General features: G+C 41.2%; 1 protein-coding gene across 6 annotated transcripts in view; it reads right to left on the bottom strand.

Moving 5' to 3' along the window:
• Positions 1-404: 404 nt before the first annotated feature.
• GAS2L3 (growth arrest specific 2 like 3) overlaps positions 405-17,048 on the bottom strand; it is a 35,568-nt gene continuing 18,924 nt past the window's right edge. For all 6 annotated transcript variants that reach the window (XM_088465512.1, XM_088465510.1, XM_088465509.1 and 3 more), the window contains 4 exons: positions 7,410-7,473; positions 6,720-6,855; positions 5,108-5,215; positions 405-3,397 (listed from right to left, as the gene is read on the bottom strand). In XM_088465512.1, the coding sequence (XP_088321638.1) occupies positions 2,090-3,397; positions 5,108-5,215; positions 6,720-6,855; positions 7,410-7,473 (1,616 nt within the window). In that variant the 3' untranslated portion in view covers positions 405-2,089. The remainder of the gene's footprint in view (positions 3,398-5,107; positions 5,216-6,719; positions 6,856-7,409; positions 7,474-17,048) is intronic.

Raw genomic sequence — 17,048 nt, 5'->3', positions numbered from 1 at the left:
GATAATTTATACCAGGAATTCTCAACTACTGTATCTCAATAGGCAGGAGGCAACAAAAACATATCTATATGGACTCACAGTGGTCAGCAATGTAATGTTAATGTGTTTAAATCAAAATTCTCTGTGTGCTTGACCAGTAGTGTGTGTGCTAGGAAACTCAAGATAAATGTCCACTGTGCCAGTGACCAACCATCCCGAATAAGATTCTCCGTACTATGCTGCAGAACACATTAGCATTACTGTATGTGCCTAAAAGATTAATAGTTATAATGGGTAAGAAAAAAAAAAACACTTAAAATAGGATTAACGAATTCTATGGTGACTGTATGCAAACTACATTTGATAGCTGCAGATATTACAATTTAGGCAATAATAATAATATTTACTACAAAAACATTAGGGCCACAAAATAGTTGTTTTATTGTTATTGGCAAGAGTCAAAACATCCCCAGGGTTCAGATCCAGTGATTTATGCAATAAAATGTTATCAGAATACAAAATGTTCCCAAAATTCACAACAAAAATTACATATTCAGAACAATAACATGTTGTTAGAAACATATATAAAGCCTCAATAAACCACTTCTTAAAAAGACATGTGAACAAAGATTCAAAAATTCTTTAAAATAAAAAATAACTGCACAGAAACAAAAAAAGTACTGCAAACTGGATTCTGCAGTTACATGTTACCAGTATAGATGCCAAAAGGGACAGGTTCTAGACATTTTACCCCTACAAGTGGTTCACTTTGTGGTTTTAGATTAACTTGTTTTTGTAGGCTAGATGCAGGCTTTATGATGTAATTTACAATAAGAGCACTGTACTATCATTATGCCATGCTGGTGAGCACAATATTCATCCATGATGATGATAAAGATTACGGGGTATAGTTACTAAAGTGCAGGTTTTTAAAAGTGGACATGCTGCCCATAGCAACCAGATTCTACCTATTATCTTCTAGAAGGTGTTAAATATGTAGAATATGATTGGTTCCTATGGGCAACAACTCCACTTCTAAAAATCCTCACTTTAGTAAATATACCCCTACAAGTGTAAAAGACCAATAAATTCAATGTCAATTTCATCTTCTACAATGGAAGTTTTCTGCCACAAAGTGGGATATTTGTGTCATGCATAGATACAAATGCATATAAGTAATAGGTATTTAAATTAGAGAGTAAAGCTACCACCCCTAACTAATAGAACTGCCCGTGTCCATAAAACAAAACCCACAAACATTCGAAAATTATCCTAATGACAGGTCTGTAATAATCAACTCTTGCTTGAAGATAAAGAATCATTTTACATTGTAAAGCTCCAACAACTTGTGCGGCTTAATCTGGACGAGTGACTGAACCATCCTTCACTCCGTGCTCTCCACATAAGTGAGGACTTCTCAAGCACTCCAAATTCTCCTGACCTAACCAATAGGGAAATTGACTGTTGTAGCTGCATATTGAATGACCATTTGGCGATTGTTTTGGGTTCCAAAAGGCAGACTGCATACTCCTAATTGGGGTTATACAAGATTTTTTTTTTTTTATAAATTTAAGGACCGGTGTGGTGTTCATTACATTGTGCATATTGTAGCATCATATATGATGCCAGTCTGATCATGGTAATGTCACACACCATACCAATTCTATATATGTGGTCAGTAATGAATGCAGTTTGTGTCTTAAGTAATTACCTATTGATATTTACTTTGAAATCTAAGAGAAGACATTTTAAAATTTTAAAAATGTGCTATAGGATTTAAAATGGGATTTTGGTATATCTTAAAAATGTCTGTTCTTCCTGCCAGCAGGAATGTACACATACAAAGAAGTGACCAGGTTTATTGTTCAGACTTTGCTAAATGATAGGTTATCGTTTATATAAGGTACAGTAGCCACTAACTACTAGAGTACTCAGATGTGATTGTATCATACCAAAATTATACCAAATTATTACTGGCTCCTGCAATCAAACTGCATGCTTTGCTCTTTCTAGGCAAGAAATTAAAACAGAACAACTTTACCTGCGGGAAATAAGATACAAGTATGCAGACAAAAGGTTGTCAAGACTGTGGGACTTTATATATCACCACTTATTTCTTGGGTACAATATAGTGTTCTTTCTTGTTTGTAGGTAATTTATCTTTCACAGGATTGGGTCCAGCTTTGCTGGCCAATTTTGTCTTTGGGCCAGTTGTGTTTGAGGTGACTTTTTTCACTGCGCTGACCACTGGCTGTCGTTTCACATCTGGTTTGGTCTTTGGTGCAGTCTGTGTTTTGGTAGCAGATTGTTGAAGTTTAACTACAGACAGGGGAGTTCGCCCTGAAAGAGTAGTCTTATCAGGTACACTTTTATCAGTGCCATTTTTCAGTGACTGAATCGGTTTAGTAGTGTTCCTACTCCCAGCGTTTGACGGAGAAGCTACAGACTGTTTCGCCGTAGGGTAGGGGAAAAGGGGCATTTTAGCCGGCACACGGGAAGACACCACAAACGGCTTCCTGTCCATCAGATGTTTCTGTGGCAGGTTTGCCTTTTTACTTGCTTTAATGTCGCTAGAGAACTGTGTGGTTGCAGCAGTTTTCTGAGTGGTTGTACTCCTGCCGTTTAGTACTTCAGCCGTGTTAGAGGAGTTAGATTTAGTTAATGTAGTAGCTGCTTTGTGAGAATTTGTAACTATTTTTAATGGTGCCGATTCTGTCTGGGAGCCGGGAGCATGCTTTGGTAGTGTTTTGAGATGTATAGGTGTTGCGGGAGTAGTTCTTGGTAACTGTACCCGTTGGTTTGGGCCACCACGTTGTACCAAGTTTCTGGCATTCTGAGTTACTTTAGCAGCAGGTGATGACCCATTGCTTTTCCCAGCAACAACGTGAACAGGGGCAGCAGTTTTGGAAGTACTAGTTGTATAAAGGTTTTTCCTAGAAGCAATATCCTGTACCCCTTTGGTTTCAAGTCTAACAGTACTAATATGTGGTGGGGAATTTGATTTCTTTGCCACCTTCTTATGTGGCTCAGGAAGTAATGGTGAACCCTTCCTTGGCACGGTTTGGACTTTCGGGTGTACTGCTGCAGATGGTGTATTCTTTGTTCCCCTTTGATAAGCGGATATAGGAGATTGTAGACTTTGGGGACTAGGCGTTGAAGAGGCTGTTGTAGTAGATGGTGTGGAGGCTGGCTTCTGAGGCGCACTTATTGCAGAAAAGGGATTCATTACAGGCGGCTGTGGGGATCTATTGGATTGTAATGATACAGTCTCGCTTTGTCCTCCTTTCTGAAACTGTAAAATTTTTTGCTCCAACGTTGTAAACTGCAGCACTCTGCATGGATCAAATTTTAGCAAAAATCCTTGAAGAGTGTCCCATCCTCCCCCAACGCGAACCATAACATGCTTTCCATGTAGCATCTGGAAGAAATAAAACAGCAAGGAGATGTCCATATTCTCTAAAATAGCATTTTCTCACCAAATACTATTAAAGCTGCTTTGCTTTCGGTAGAAAAATTACATAATTAAAGCCATCACCCGTCTGACCAATGAGACTATAGAATGAAAAGGTGATTCAATTTTGCACATCTGGTTAACTCTGTCAGTTATCTTTCCTACTGTAGTTCTTCAAAGATTTGCAGCAATTGACAGCACACTGGGCTGAAAGGGTTAAGAATGTGTGTCAGCAGTAGTACCGCACTCCAATAGCTTACTAAAAGCCTTATGATAGTAGTAGGAGACCTGGATACGGAGTCTTAATTAGAATTCATGGTTGTGGGTCTATAGAAGTGGAGATCCAAATAATCTTAAAAAGGTGTTAAATAATGTTGCATGAAATGATGATCACATCCATGACTGACCTTAGATTAGTGCAATTTGTTCATTTAAAATACAGGGTTAAAAATGCCCCCCCAAAATAGCTTCAGCCCTGATTGAGGTTACTTTTGGGTGGGGGCAGGAAGAACATCTCAATTTATTCAACAAATTATGTTTGATCCCAGCATGTGCAGGTATGATGAAAACAGCTGCAAAAGGGAAGAAAAATGTGGTGGTGTCCATACAAGGTCTGATGACATTAGGTCAGTGCCACCAGCACAGCTTCTTACATAGCTGGGAAAGTAAATGGCACCTGGGAGCTTACTTGACCTACAGCCAGCAGCCACTGTTGGGTTTTTGGGGAGGCAATCAGTGAATGCCTGTCTCTCTTCTAATCTTTTCTGTAGAGAGTGAGCTGTGAGACAGAGGGGTCTAGTTATCAGTGGGGGGGTGACAGAAAATCACATAAGGTTGCAGTCTATGAAATATTACCGAGGCAGCCAAGTGGCACTGGCACTGTAAGGCTGGGTACACACGTACAGATTTTCTGAACAACCATCCAACTAGTTGATTGGTTGGAATGAAAATCTGGTAACGTATGGGAGTAACTGATGATCAGCAATTTGCTCCTAAATGCCAGAAAACAGATGAAAATGGTCGTCAGACAAGTTTGTTAAATGTTTGATCTAAACAATTTGTTCAAACAACAGTTTTTGTCCATTTTGCGGCGTTTGGGAGCAAATTGCTGATTGTCATTTGCTTTCATACCTTACCAGATTTTCATTCCAACCAATCAACTAGTTGGATGGTTGGACAGAAAATCTTTACGTGTGTTCCCAGTTTAATAGTTAACTCACTGCTTTGCTTAGACAGGCTTAATGGATGGGTGAAAATAGATCACACAGAGAGCCTTTTCGTTGTAAACTATTTGGATTGTTGGAAAGACACTCAACAATTCTGTTATTTTAAAGCTACAATCACAATAAAAGTAAAATCTGAAACTGATAAAATAATAACGGATAGAGTCATGATTACACTATAATTATTAGATTAAATGGAGTAAAGAATAATGGATGCTAACATATTAGAACCTTCACGATGAACCGCAGCAGTAAAGTTTGTACTTTACAACCTTCTAAAGGGAGGACTCATAATTAATACAACAGTTTTTTTTTTTTTTACAGTAACCAGTGTCATCTAATGGCTGCAAAAATGAATTTGTAGTAGACCGTTCAATATAAACACATTACAGTAGGTAGGGAGAACATTTTTTTCCAGCCTTTAGAAGTGCATTTATAAACACCTTGGACTTACCCTTATGAACAGAATCTTATCTCCTAACCGATAGCGACCCTCAGATAAGTATTCAATAGAGAACCTATGGGAGCAATTGCAGGGAGGGTCCTCAGCAATGTGAGTCACCTGCACATAGAATAAAATTAATACATTTTGCATTACTACTATATTGTTTTCATTTAGAAACAATGAGACATGTAATGACTAATACTATGTACACTTGTACAGAGCTAGAGTAGGCTTGGAGAATGCTGCATTTTGACAACACTGCTTTGATGTAATTACCAATGTTATAGTAGATGCAGGTCTATCTATTGCCTGTTAATGTCCAGATTTTAAATGTGACCCTTTAAAAACGGAGACATCCAAAGAAAGTGCAACATCAATATTTGGCTGCTATACAGAATTTAACAACAAAATATTCCTAGCTCCCAGGACCGTAAAATGTACTGTTAGTAGCAGTTAGTGGACTGCTCACTTGTGAATACAAATGTACATGGGTATCAAATATAAACGGAAGATTTTTAAAGAAATGTTGCTGTTTGCGAACAGATTATCGACTTTGAACAATAATTTTCTAATTTCTCAATAAAATGAGAAAAAAAAAACCCTGACAATATCATCAGTGAAGTTTTAAAAATGAGGTTCTCCCATTTATCTAATTGGTGTTTCAGCAATGCCATTGAAATAAACTAGTCCTTTGTAATAAATAGGAAAAGTTCTAATAAATTATACAGTGAGCAGCATGTCTCTCCTCAAAACTTTAACCAGACCCAGTGGCAGACAGAGAGAACACAGGAAGGATCATAGTGATAACCAGTCCGTAAGGAGACTCATTATAATGTCCTCCGCTATATACATATCAACAAATTGGAGACTGCAGGGATTTTGTCATTTTATTTATATTTTGCGTTGGGGGTGGGGGTGGGGGGAGGTTAAGGGCTGTTAAACTGTAGTTGTAAGTTGATTTGCCTATTAGCAAAACCATCAGTGAATCTGCCCCCACACTCTCCAAAAAACAACAGAGTGGTCTCACCTTATTATTCTTCACTTTTCAAAATTGACCTATAGTAGATCACTTATATTTGTTTAGATTTACCAGTTTCTGTAGCGTATAGAACCCATATTATATTTTACCGTTAGGTGTCTATGTGAAATAAATAATAAAACAAACACGGTTCTTGCCACCAACAATACATTATATGTATACCATGTGTATATGCTATTCTGTGACTGGCCTGACTTTATTGCATTAAAACTATTTTAGCAAAATAGAACAGTGAATAGGGAGGGCAGAGAAGGGAAATAACCCATGCAATGACAAAATATAAGGCGACACCCAGTGCAGAATTATAGTTTGCTAGTCTCTCCCATTGCCTATACATCTGGAAACGTCAGCTTGCTGCAGATTGGACAGAAAGCGCTACACAAATGAGAAAGGCTCGTGAGAATTAGCTACACAAATATGAAGATTACAAAACAAATTGAGGCAATAAGCCCTAGGCTTTTGCACATTAGGGACCTCTATACTTAGCAGGGAGAGGACATGTTCAGTTAGGGCTCCTTGCACTAGGTCTGTGATACAAAAGAGTTAAGACATGATATTCAGAGAAATAAAATGGTATTTTACAGCCTCATGTAGCTCATGATGACAGCAGGATTTCTTAATCGTGGTGGGAGCAGTCGGTCCAGATTCCATTAACAGTGTTTCTTCAAGTTCAATCTCTTTTTCTAATTTTACTAGAACAGGTGGTTCCACTCCATATCTTTTATTAAAAAAAAAAAGTAAGGAGGAGAAAATCAAAGATTGTATTGGTAAATAGTAGTTTTTCATCAGAAACTATTGGTTACAGGCGAAACACAAGTACAGGTTGAGTCTCCCATATCCAGAATGGTTGGGACCAGGGGTATTTTGGATAACGGTATATTCCGTATTTTAGAATATTTGCATATCATAATGAAATATCTTGGGAAAAAATATACACACAGAATGCATTTATGTGTTCTATACACCTTATACACACAGCCCGCAGGTAATTTTATACAATATTGTCAATAATTTTGTGGCTCAAACAAAGTTTGTGTACAGAAATGAATTAATTTATGTTTCATATATACCGTATACACACAGCCTGTAAATAATGTTATACAATATGTATAATAATTTTGTGCCTTAGACAAAGTTTGTGTACATTGAACCATCAAAAATCAAAAGGTTTCCATTATCTCAATCAAGCCAAAATAATTCTGTATTTCGGAATATTTGGATATGGGAGACTCAACCTGTACTATAAATTTGAGACAGCTGAAAATTGCACACCTGGATACGATTCGCCCAACATCAAGGAGACAAAGGCACACTTGTCGGGGATCTTTATGCAGCACTAGAAGACATGGGAACAGAGACTAGTTTTAAATGAAGTTTGACAATTTAATGAATAACCAAACCTGACAATAGAGAAAGTTGATAGACTTTTTTCAGTGTTTTGTGTTCTATTTTTTAGCTAAACAGATGCAGTGAGTTACTGTTGCCTTATTTTTATACATACTTTTTCAGCAAGTCACAATAGCATCTTTGTAGGAAAATTAAGTCTTGAAAAGGTTTAGCAAGGCATACAAATTTAATTGCAATAGATGATAAATGCACACTGTCATAATGAGCTGTCAAACATGGTCTGGCAAATACTACACGACAGCTGTTGGTCAGAACCCTAGCCAAATCCTAAATGCTTATTGTAAGACATGGATTGGTGGAAATGACCCAAGTACATGAAGTGTTAGACAATGTTTTGTTCTCTAGTGTCACATACATCAATCACACAGGGTAGGATATATTTGGCTTTGAACAGTTTCTCAATAGGATCCTTTGTTGCAAGTTATTTTTATATTTATCATAATATAAACAGAGCAATCATTAATCATCAAAACCAGTTCAATAAACAGTCATACCATTTTTAAAACATACAAAAAAAAGTGACTACGCAGCATTCACAAGGTAAGCTCAGCTACCACAGATAGAGATAACACCAAATAATAATGATCAAAGCTAACCCTGCTTATTCAGATACTACAGTCTTCTGTTTTGGATATCTTTAAACTATACATGAATCAACTTTGTGGTGTGCAGAGAGTGCAATCTAGATAAATCAGAGAAGAGTGAGGGGTATTCTACACCAGCTCTCCTTACTGACTGTTTCCCTCCCAACAGCAACTAATATCACTGGTGAATTATCATTGTAACCTTGTCCCAGTGAAGAGTGAGATCAGATGCAAATCTGTTAACAATGGTTCTGTTTATCAGAGGGCTATGTGCCTTTATTCTGTGGCATTAACAAGCCCAATTACTTTCACTGGCAAAAGGGCTCATTATTGCACTGCTGTATACATCAATAGGTGGAAGCTGCTCTGTTGCTACCAGAAGAAGAAAAAAAAAATCTTTAAGTTGTACTGCATTAAACGGCTTTATTCAAATACTTGTACTACATAGGTTATATTATATATAATCATGTTTGTAGGAGGGGGGGGGGGGGGGGGCTGTAATAAGGCAGCAAGTAATAACCAAACTTTTTATTGCCCAAATAAGCAGTGATTAAAATGAGATATAGCAGACTAATGTTACTAGTCTGTTACATTTGTGGAAATGATGTGCAAAGGTTTTAGAACATCTTCCAGTTACAGTAGCTGGCAGAAATAGGAAGTGCAAGAGATACATATTGAAGTGCTCTAATGGTGCATACACACGGTCAGATTTTTCCTTCAGATCTGAACGATACCAATTTTTGAGTCACATGACTTTTCGTTGTATCATCACTACTTAACATGATAGGGCTGAGAAAAATATGGCAGCCCCTTTGTAGACATGTAGACAGATGCACAGAACACACAAGTACAAAATTCATTCTTACCACTAGCAAAACGCTAGTTAAGAACTTAGATGTGCTGGGATGTTGCTATTTTCTAACATCTTGTTCAGCCATCTTATTCCATTATCATCTTCCTGACTTCCATCTTACATTTCTCTGCATATAAGTAAGCAAACATTTAAAAAGAGCACTCTGAAACCAGTATGGCCACATTGCACGCTTGGAAAATAATGTGCAGGGCTGAATGCAACTATGTGGCCATGTCGCTTCCAGCCATCCACTTGTAGCAGTAGCCGCCAGCACCATCAGCGCGCATTTGCACCAACCTAATACCTGGTGCAGGAGATCAGCACACAGGGCCCAATAATGCTGAATGCAGATTCCAGTTTATCGAGAATCTGTGCGTGCGCAGGATCCCTTCTGCACAAGTGCACTACGGCTCTAATTGTGTGGAGTTTGTATATTCTCCCTCTGCTTGCGTGGGTTTCCTCCGGGTACTCCCGTTTCCTCCCACACTCAAAAATACGATTTTTACTCACTGTAAAATCTCTTCCTTGGAGACCATCTGGAGGATGCCATTACTTCTAGGTTCTACATAGTGAGGTGTGGGGTCGGACACTAACTTCATTGAAAACTGGCTCCCACCCCCTATATGACCCCTCCCCTTCCACCCTAAGCTCAGTCTAGGTTTAACAAAACCAGAGAAAGACCCACAGAAAGAACTGTGACACCAGATACCAAGAGGTAACTAGTATGAAACCAAACGAGAGAGATTGATGCATCCCCCAGATGGACGCTAAGGAAAAGATATTACGGTGAATAAATATCATATTTCCTTTATCAACCATCCGTGGGATGCAATTACTTCTGGGACATACCCAAGCAACAGAAAAACACTTCACTATCACCTTTCTTCCATTTTTCGTGTGATGCTCTGGGAGTGGTCCTTGGCTGGATTCCTTTGGGCTGCCCTGCGCCTCAGACGTGAACCCCTTAATGTTAGGGACGCCGGTATAGAGGAGCCTTGACGCTGGCCCGGCGCTTAATCATATATTTGCAAATGTATGCAACCAATACCTCTGAATTTCTATTATCATGTAGGATTCAAGTATTTTTGCTAATATTGCTGCAGTGTGCTGGAGGGAATCTTTTCTGTGGTTCAGTGTAAACCCCGCCCTTTACAAGCACCTGAGCAATATCATTAAGCTGATGTGAGCAACCAGCATACTTTCTACATACCCAAGCAAGCCAATTAAGTGGGGAGGAAGCATCAAAAATTACCAGTCTAAGAATTTTCCACCCAACACTGGCATTCCTTGCGCCAAAAGTATGGAAGCTGTAAGATTTGTAAAAGTGTGTACAGAAGGTAGCCGCTTTGCATAGCTGCTCAACCAAGGCACAATGCTGTACAGCCCAAGGTGCTCCGACAGCACGAGTCGAGCTAGCCCGAAATGAGGCCGGAATAGAGAAACAATTCAAGTACAGATAAGCCTGCATCGATCAACACTAACAGGGAATCCGTACACCTCAAAGACGCAGTACGGTCCAAGTAAATGCGTAACGCATGAACCCCATCCAATAGTGCTAAGGAAAAAGCTTCAATAGTAACTGAATTCTGTCGAAAAGCTGGAAAGACAATATCTTGGTTAATGTGGAAAGCAAATACCACCTTTGGCAGAAAGGAAGGTTTAGTGCATAACACTACCCTATCCTCATGAAAAATAAGAAGCGGAGCTTTACAAGAGCGAGCCACTAATGCAGATACCCATTTCACCGAGGCAATGGCCAAAAGGAAAATAACCTTCAAATTAAGATATCGCAATTCTACAGATTCCAAAGGCTCAAACGGAGGAATCAGTGGGACATAAGGAGGCTGTATGCGAAGAACCCCCTGCAAGAACATCTAAACTTCTGAAATAGTGACCCATGAAACAGGATCAATAGGGCTGAAATCTGCCCCTTAAGAGAGGACAATCTAAGACCTTTAACCAACCCCTCTTGTAAAAAAGACAAGAGGCGAGACACTCTGAGCCCTTTAGGTTTTAACTTGTGTTGTTCACACCAATAAATATATATCTTCCATATCCAATGATAAATCTGGGAAGTAACTGGTTTTCAAGCCTGTAACATGGTTTTCACTACAGACTCTGAAAACCCTTTGGCCCTCAAAATATCGGATTCAAGAACCATGCCGTCAAAGCCAAGCGAGACAAATCGGGGTAACGGCATAGACCCTGAAGTAACAGATCTGAACGCAGGGGCAGACGATACGGAACATCTGCCAACATGTTCTGAAGAACTGCGTACCAATGACGGCATGGCCAGTTTGGAGCCACCAGAATGACCAGCCATGTCACTAATCAAATCCACTGGATTACCTTTGGAAACATTACCAGAGGAGGAAAGATGTATCCCAGGTGGAACAGCATCCACCAGAGATACCGGAGGATCCAGGGACCGAGATCTGTACCTTGAAAGTTTCTTGTTGAGACGAGAAGCCATTAGATCTATGTCTGGGGATCCCCATCTGGAAACTATTTCTACTAACACCTACCCTGGTGTATTCTCATTCCCCTGGGAGCACACTGTGGCGACTAAAGAAGTCCGCCTCCCAGTTGTCTATCCCTGGAATGTAAACTGCTGAAATAGCTCGAACCCAATTTTCTGGCCAATGAAGGATGTGAGAAACGTCCCTCATTGCTTGTCAGCTGCGTGTGCCACCCTGCTTATGTAAGCAACTGCTGTGGCACTGTCGGACTAAATTCACACCGGTAAATTCTTTAGATAGCATTGAGCCTGAATTAATGCATATCGAATTGCCCTTAATTCCAGTATAATGATGGAGAGAGCAGCTTTCCGGACAGACCAAAGACCCTGCAGCAAGTGGCTGTCTAGAACCATCACCCTCCAGCCTGTTAGGCTGGCATCTGTGGTGACCATGGTCCAGTCTTCTACTGACAATTGGCATCCCTTGTTCAGATTTACATCCTGTAACCGCCACCAGAGAAACTGCCGGGTCTGCAGAGATAATCTGAATATCTGCCTGTTCAATCGAGGGTCTGATTTACCAATCAATGAAACAATTGGTTTTGTAGAGGTCGGTCGTGAAATCTGGTAAAAGGAAAGTCTTCGAATGAAGGTACCATTTTCCCCAGTATCTGCATAGCCCTGAGGACTGAGATATGAAACATCTGTAAAATGGTCCTTATTCTAGATTGCAGATCCTGAATCTGTGTCTGCGGAAGAAACACTGACACAGAGTGTCAAAGAATAGACCCAAAAATACCTTCCTTTGAGACTGAATTAAATTTGACTTGGGAAAATTTATGATCCAGCCTCTGGAACATGCTTAAGGTAATCTGAAAAGGTTGTTACAATAGGGCCATGGAGTGCCTTTAGCATCAAATCGTTCAGATAGGCCAACACGTATATCCCCCCACTCCTGAGTGGGGAGATCATGTGTGCCATAACCTTTGTAAAGACTCTGGGTGCAGTGGCCAAACCAAATTGTAGAGCCTGAAACTGAAAATGCTGATGCCCTACTGCAAACCGCAGAAGATGCTGATGACCTCCCCATATAGGAATATGGAGGTAGGCATCCTTGATATCTATTGAGGCTAGAAATTAATTTTCCTCCATGGAACCAATTACTGACCTTAACTCCATCTTGATTTTTTTCCAAATGGAGATAAGCATTTAACCCCCTGATGTTGAGAATGGGACAAAATGACCCGTCTGGTTTGTCTACCAAGAAAAGACTGGAGTAGAACCGGAAAGCGCAGAAATTGCTTGCATAAGAGTCGCCTTCCTGCAACCATCCATAGGGAGAGGGGTGGAAATGAATCTTCTTGGAACTGGACCCTCCAAATCCAGCATGTAACCCCTGGTGACTATTCGACTTACCCAAAAATCCATATTGGATCCAATTTTCCCGTAATCTGAGTAAGCGACCTCCCACCAGAGGACGGGTCCCAGCCCCATGACAGTCATGTGGATTGACCTGCTGGCTTAGCAGCGGGCCGAATTGGTGTCTGTTCCTCTTCGGGCCCCTAGGTGCCCGAAGACCGAAAGTTTCCTCTACCTCATGTCTGAAAGGAACGGAACCTAGGAGTTTTTACTTTTGGAGTAGTTACAGGAAGATACAGACTTTTTCCTCCTGTAACCTGAGAAATAATTTTAGTTAATTCTGGACCAAACAAAGCACCTCCTTCAAAGGGCAATGTCTCTAAAGCGGAGTTTCCAAACCTCGGTCCTCAAGGCACACTAACAGTCCATGTTTTAGTGATATCCATGCCTGAGCACAGGTGGTTAAATCAAAATAACTGCAGTACCAATAAACACACTTGTGCTCAAGTATGGCTATCCTTAAAACCTGGACTGTTAGTGTACCTTGAGGAAGGTGGTTGGGAACCTCTGCTCTAAAGCATGCTTGGATTCTACATCTGCCTTTCATGATTTAAGCCATAGCGAACGCCTGGCCAAAACAGAAATATGAGACTGTATGTGAATAGTATCTATTAAAGCATCACCTACATAGGTTAAAGCTTCCAAAATCTAACCAGCTATGGACTAGCTTCAGACAATTCCCCCGATTGAAAACCTGTAATCATCTGATTCATCCAGGGACTGAGAGCCTTCATCACCCAGGCGCTGGCCAACACTGGACACAGCGACACTCCTGACAAGGTGAATAAAGATTTAAGTACAGCCTCACTCTTTCTATCCATAGGATCTTTGGGAATAACAGTATTCCTAACAAACCTAGCAATAGGTAGCAATAGCAATTTCCCAAAGCTTGGTATCCTCTTCCGAAAAAGTATAAGAGATACTTACATTTTTTCTGAATATGAAATTTGGAATCAGGCTTTAACCAGGCTTCTTCTAATATTTACTCAAAATGTGAAAATTCTGGGAAAACACATACAGGTTTCTTCTTACGTTTAATGAAAGAAACTGAACTAGTCTCTGGAATAGCCATTTCCTGTTTATTCAAAGTCTCCCTGACCACATCTATCAACAAAGAAACTCCTGAATAAGAATGGGAGTTCTCCTCCTAGTTTGAGGTGTCTTCCCAGTCAGAATCCAATTCCCCTTCTTCCTGGGAAAAAGTAGCTGCAACCTCTTTGCCAGAATAATCGGGATGCGGTCGAAATGCAGACAGCCGGGAAGCCTTCTGACTAAATCCCGGCGTCTAAATCTCACGCGGTACTAAAGACAGGTGTCGAAATCCCGACGCCCGTCTAGATCCCGATGCCGGAATCTAGACAGACAACTTCCTGAACAAAGGTAAGCCGGGCACTGTTAGCGCTTAGCCGCTAGGGGGTGAGGAGGGTCAGGTTTAGGCACCATCCCGGGAGTGTTAGATTTAGTGTTCGGGGAGGGGGGGTTAGGCACCACCAGGGGGGGAGGGAGGATAGTGTTAGGCACCACCCTGGGTTAGGTTTAGGGTGCAGGGAACGGGGTTAGGTTTAGATACCACCAGGGGGAAAGGGGAACTTAAGCGCCACCAAGGGAGGGTTGGGGCATTCAGGCTTGTGGCATCGGTATTTTGTCAGGCGGCTTCCCGGTCTTGGTCATTTCATACCCAACCCGGAAAATCCACTGCGGGATGGCTTGACCGTTTTTTAGTGCCTAGGGCCCCTGCTGCCATTTTATTCAGGGACGTTGCCATCTGAGTGAGATATTGTCCTATATTCTGGGCTCTACCGAGGGATCAGATAAAGTAGAGTTGAGCACAGGGTGCCATTTTCCGGAGAGTGACTTAATTCACCAATGCCTCAGCCATAGACTTGGCCCAATCAGGTATCACCGGCTGTTCCACCGAACCTCCCGGAAATGAACCTCCCTGAGAACAACCAGCACAGCGCAACCCTGGGTCCGTACCTTTTGCCAATTTTTTAGCACATTTTATACAAGTATAAACAGTGACTGATCCCAGTTTCTTGTACCCCTTGTCTGGCCTATCCATACTGAGAAAGAAAGACAATCTAAGAAAGAAAGACAATCTAACCAATACAGATAGCTACCTAATCCTTATGAAAAGTGTAACACTGATTGAAAAGTAAAGACCAAGAAGAAGTTAAATCGAGACTCTAATTTACCCATCTGTTGACTGCAGAAAAAGCACTACTTTATTTGCACAACCAAAAAGGTAAACAATCTTATATACCCCTGTATATCACTGCCTAAATTCCTGAGAACAGTTAAAAAAAAATGCATTATATATATATATTTTATTTTAACCCATTGGAAAAGCAATTAAAATCTATGTGATACCTAGAGCCAAATGCTCATATTTTTGAAAGTCTGTGTAGGGACTGACCAGAATGTGAAGACCGTGACCTGGTTGGTCAGCTTGACAAATTATTGCACTTCCCTGGAATTAAAAGTACTGTTTGGAATAGAATGGTGAGTGCTGAGTTTGTATGAGACAAAAAAATAAATAAATATATATTATTTATATAATTTATTTTTATTTATATAATTTATTTATTTCACACTATAAGCACAGAAATCACTAGGTTAACACACGAGTATAATCCTAGTAAACGGCTTGATACTCAGCCATCCCCCTCTATGCTGAACTCCCCCACATAGGCGCTGTGGACGCTGTTGGCTTTGCAGCTGTACTGGTCAGCTGCCATAGAAATACTAGAGGGAGGCATGGCTGGCCGCTTCACTCAGGACTCCTGTTGTTAATGATAGCCTCTGGCGTTCCCCGAAAACTACCACGGCCCGCAATGGTGACATCACACGCGGCGAGCAAACACATGCAGCGCTCCGCTTCCTGGAACTCATCACGCCCCTCTCTCTTCAAAAGCCTACAGCATGTTGCTGCTCTGTAATTCCCTCCAGCGTACTGTCAGAAACTGAAAGAGTCATGGTGCTGCTAAAGCCCTGAGGAGGTGCGAGACATGCCGGCTCTACAGTCTGAGTATTTACCAAACCCCGGCCGATCTGCTCACAAGCAGCGTGCCGGGAAGCAGTACACACAGGCAACCAGGTATTTTATACATCTTGTAATAGCTTATCTTTTCTTTGCCCGCAGCCCCCTCAGATGTGTGTCTGGCAATGTAGTTTGGTGACTCTCTCAGCGGCAGTCTTTAGAGTGATATACAGGGTTCACACAAACCTCTATCTAACTCCCACTCTGCTAATGCTTGTCGCCTGTTACCAGGAGCTAAGCACCCAAATCAAACATCAAAATCCTAACTAAAAAGCTAGGACCTATCTCAGCCAGTGCCTTACTCCAAGGCACTAAAAACAAGACTGAGCATAGGGTGGAAGGGAATGGGTTATATAGGGGGTGGGAGCCAATTTTCAATTAAGTTAGTGTCCGACTCCACACCTCACTATCGCATAACCCAGAAGTAATGGCATCCCCCAGATGGAGAATAAAGGAAAAACACCGGTAGGTTAATCGGCTCCCAACAAAAAATGTACCCTAGTGGTGTGTAAGTGTGTGTGTGCATGTGAGAGGAAATCTAGATTGTAAGCTCCACTGGGGCAGGGACTGATGTGAATGGCCCAATACGCCCTGCAAAGTGCCGCAGAATCTGTGCGTGCTATATAAATAACTGGTAATAAATAAGTGCACGCAGGCCCCCATATGCCTCTGCCTGATTGACAGGATGGTGCGCGGGGGTGGGGGGGGTCACAGGCTGTGTTCATTGAAATGGGGGCATGTCATACCAGTTTTCTGGGAGTGGTAAGGCCAGGATCTGCATGGACGCAGTTTCCTGGCCTCGCAAGTCAGCCAGCCTGAGTGAGCAGAGGCTTACTCATCCGCCACAGTGCCCGGTGGTCGCAAAGCCTGGTGCCCGGTGGTCCCAGCCTGCAACCTTGGTCACAATGCTGGGATGACAAATTAAGCAGGTGGTGTCAGATACCTCTTGCTGCAGTTGCATATTTGCAAGGACAGAATTGCAAAGCTGCTTGTGTGCAGCTTTGCAATTCCATCCTCTACTGAATCACCCCCAAAGTTAATTAGATCTGTGTGTCCACTAGTCTCTGCATAGCCTACAATATCACTACAACCCACCTTCAGAACACTTAGCCTATATACAGACAGAGAAAAAGATAGAGAAAGAGATAAA

This window comes from Taudactylus pleione, unplaced genomic scaffold, assembly GCF_031769625.1.
Source record: "Taudactylus pleione unplaced genomic scaffold, aTauple2 ptg001990l, whole genome shotgun sequence".
In the NCBI taxonomy this organism is placed as follows: Eukaryota; Metazoa; Chordata; class Amphibia; order Anura; family Myobatrachidae; genus Taudactylus; species Taudactylus pleione.
This window is presented reverse-complemented; position numbering and strand designations above follow the sequence as displayed.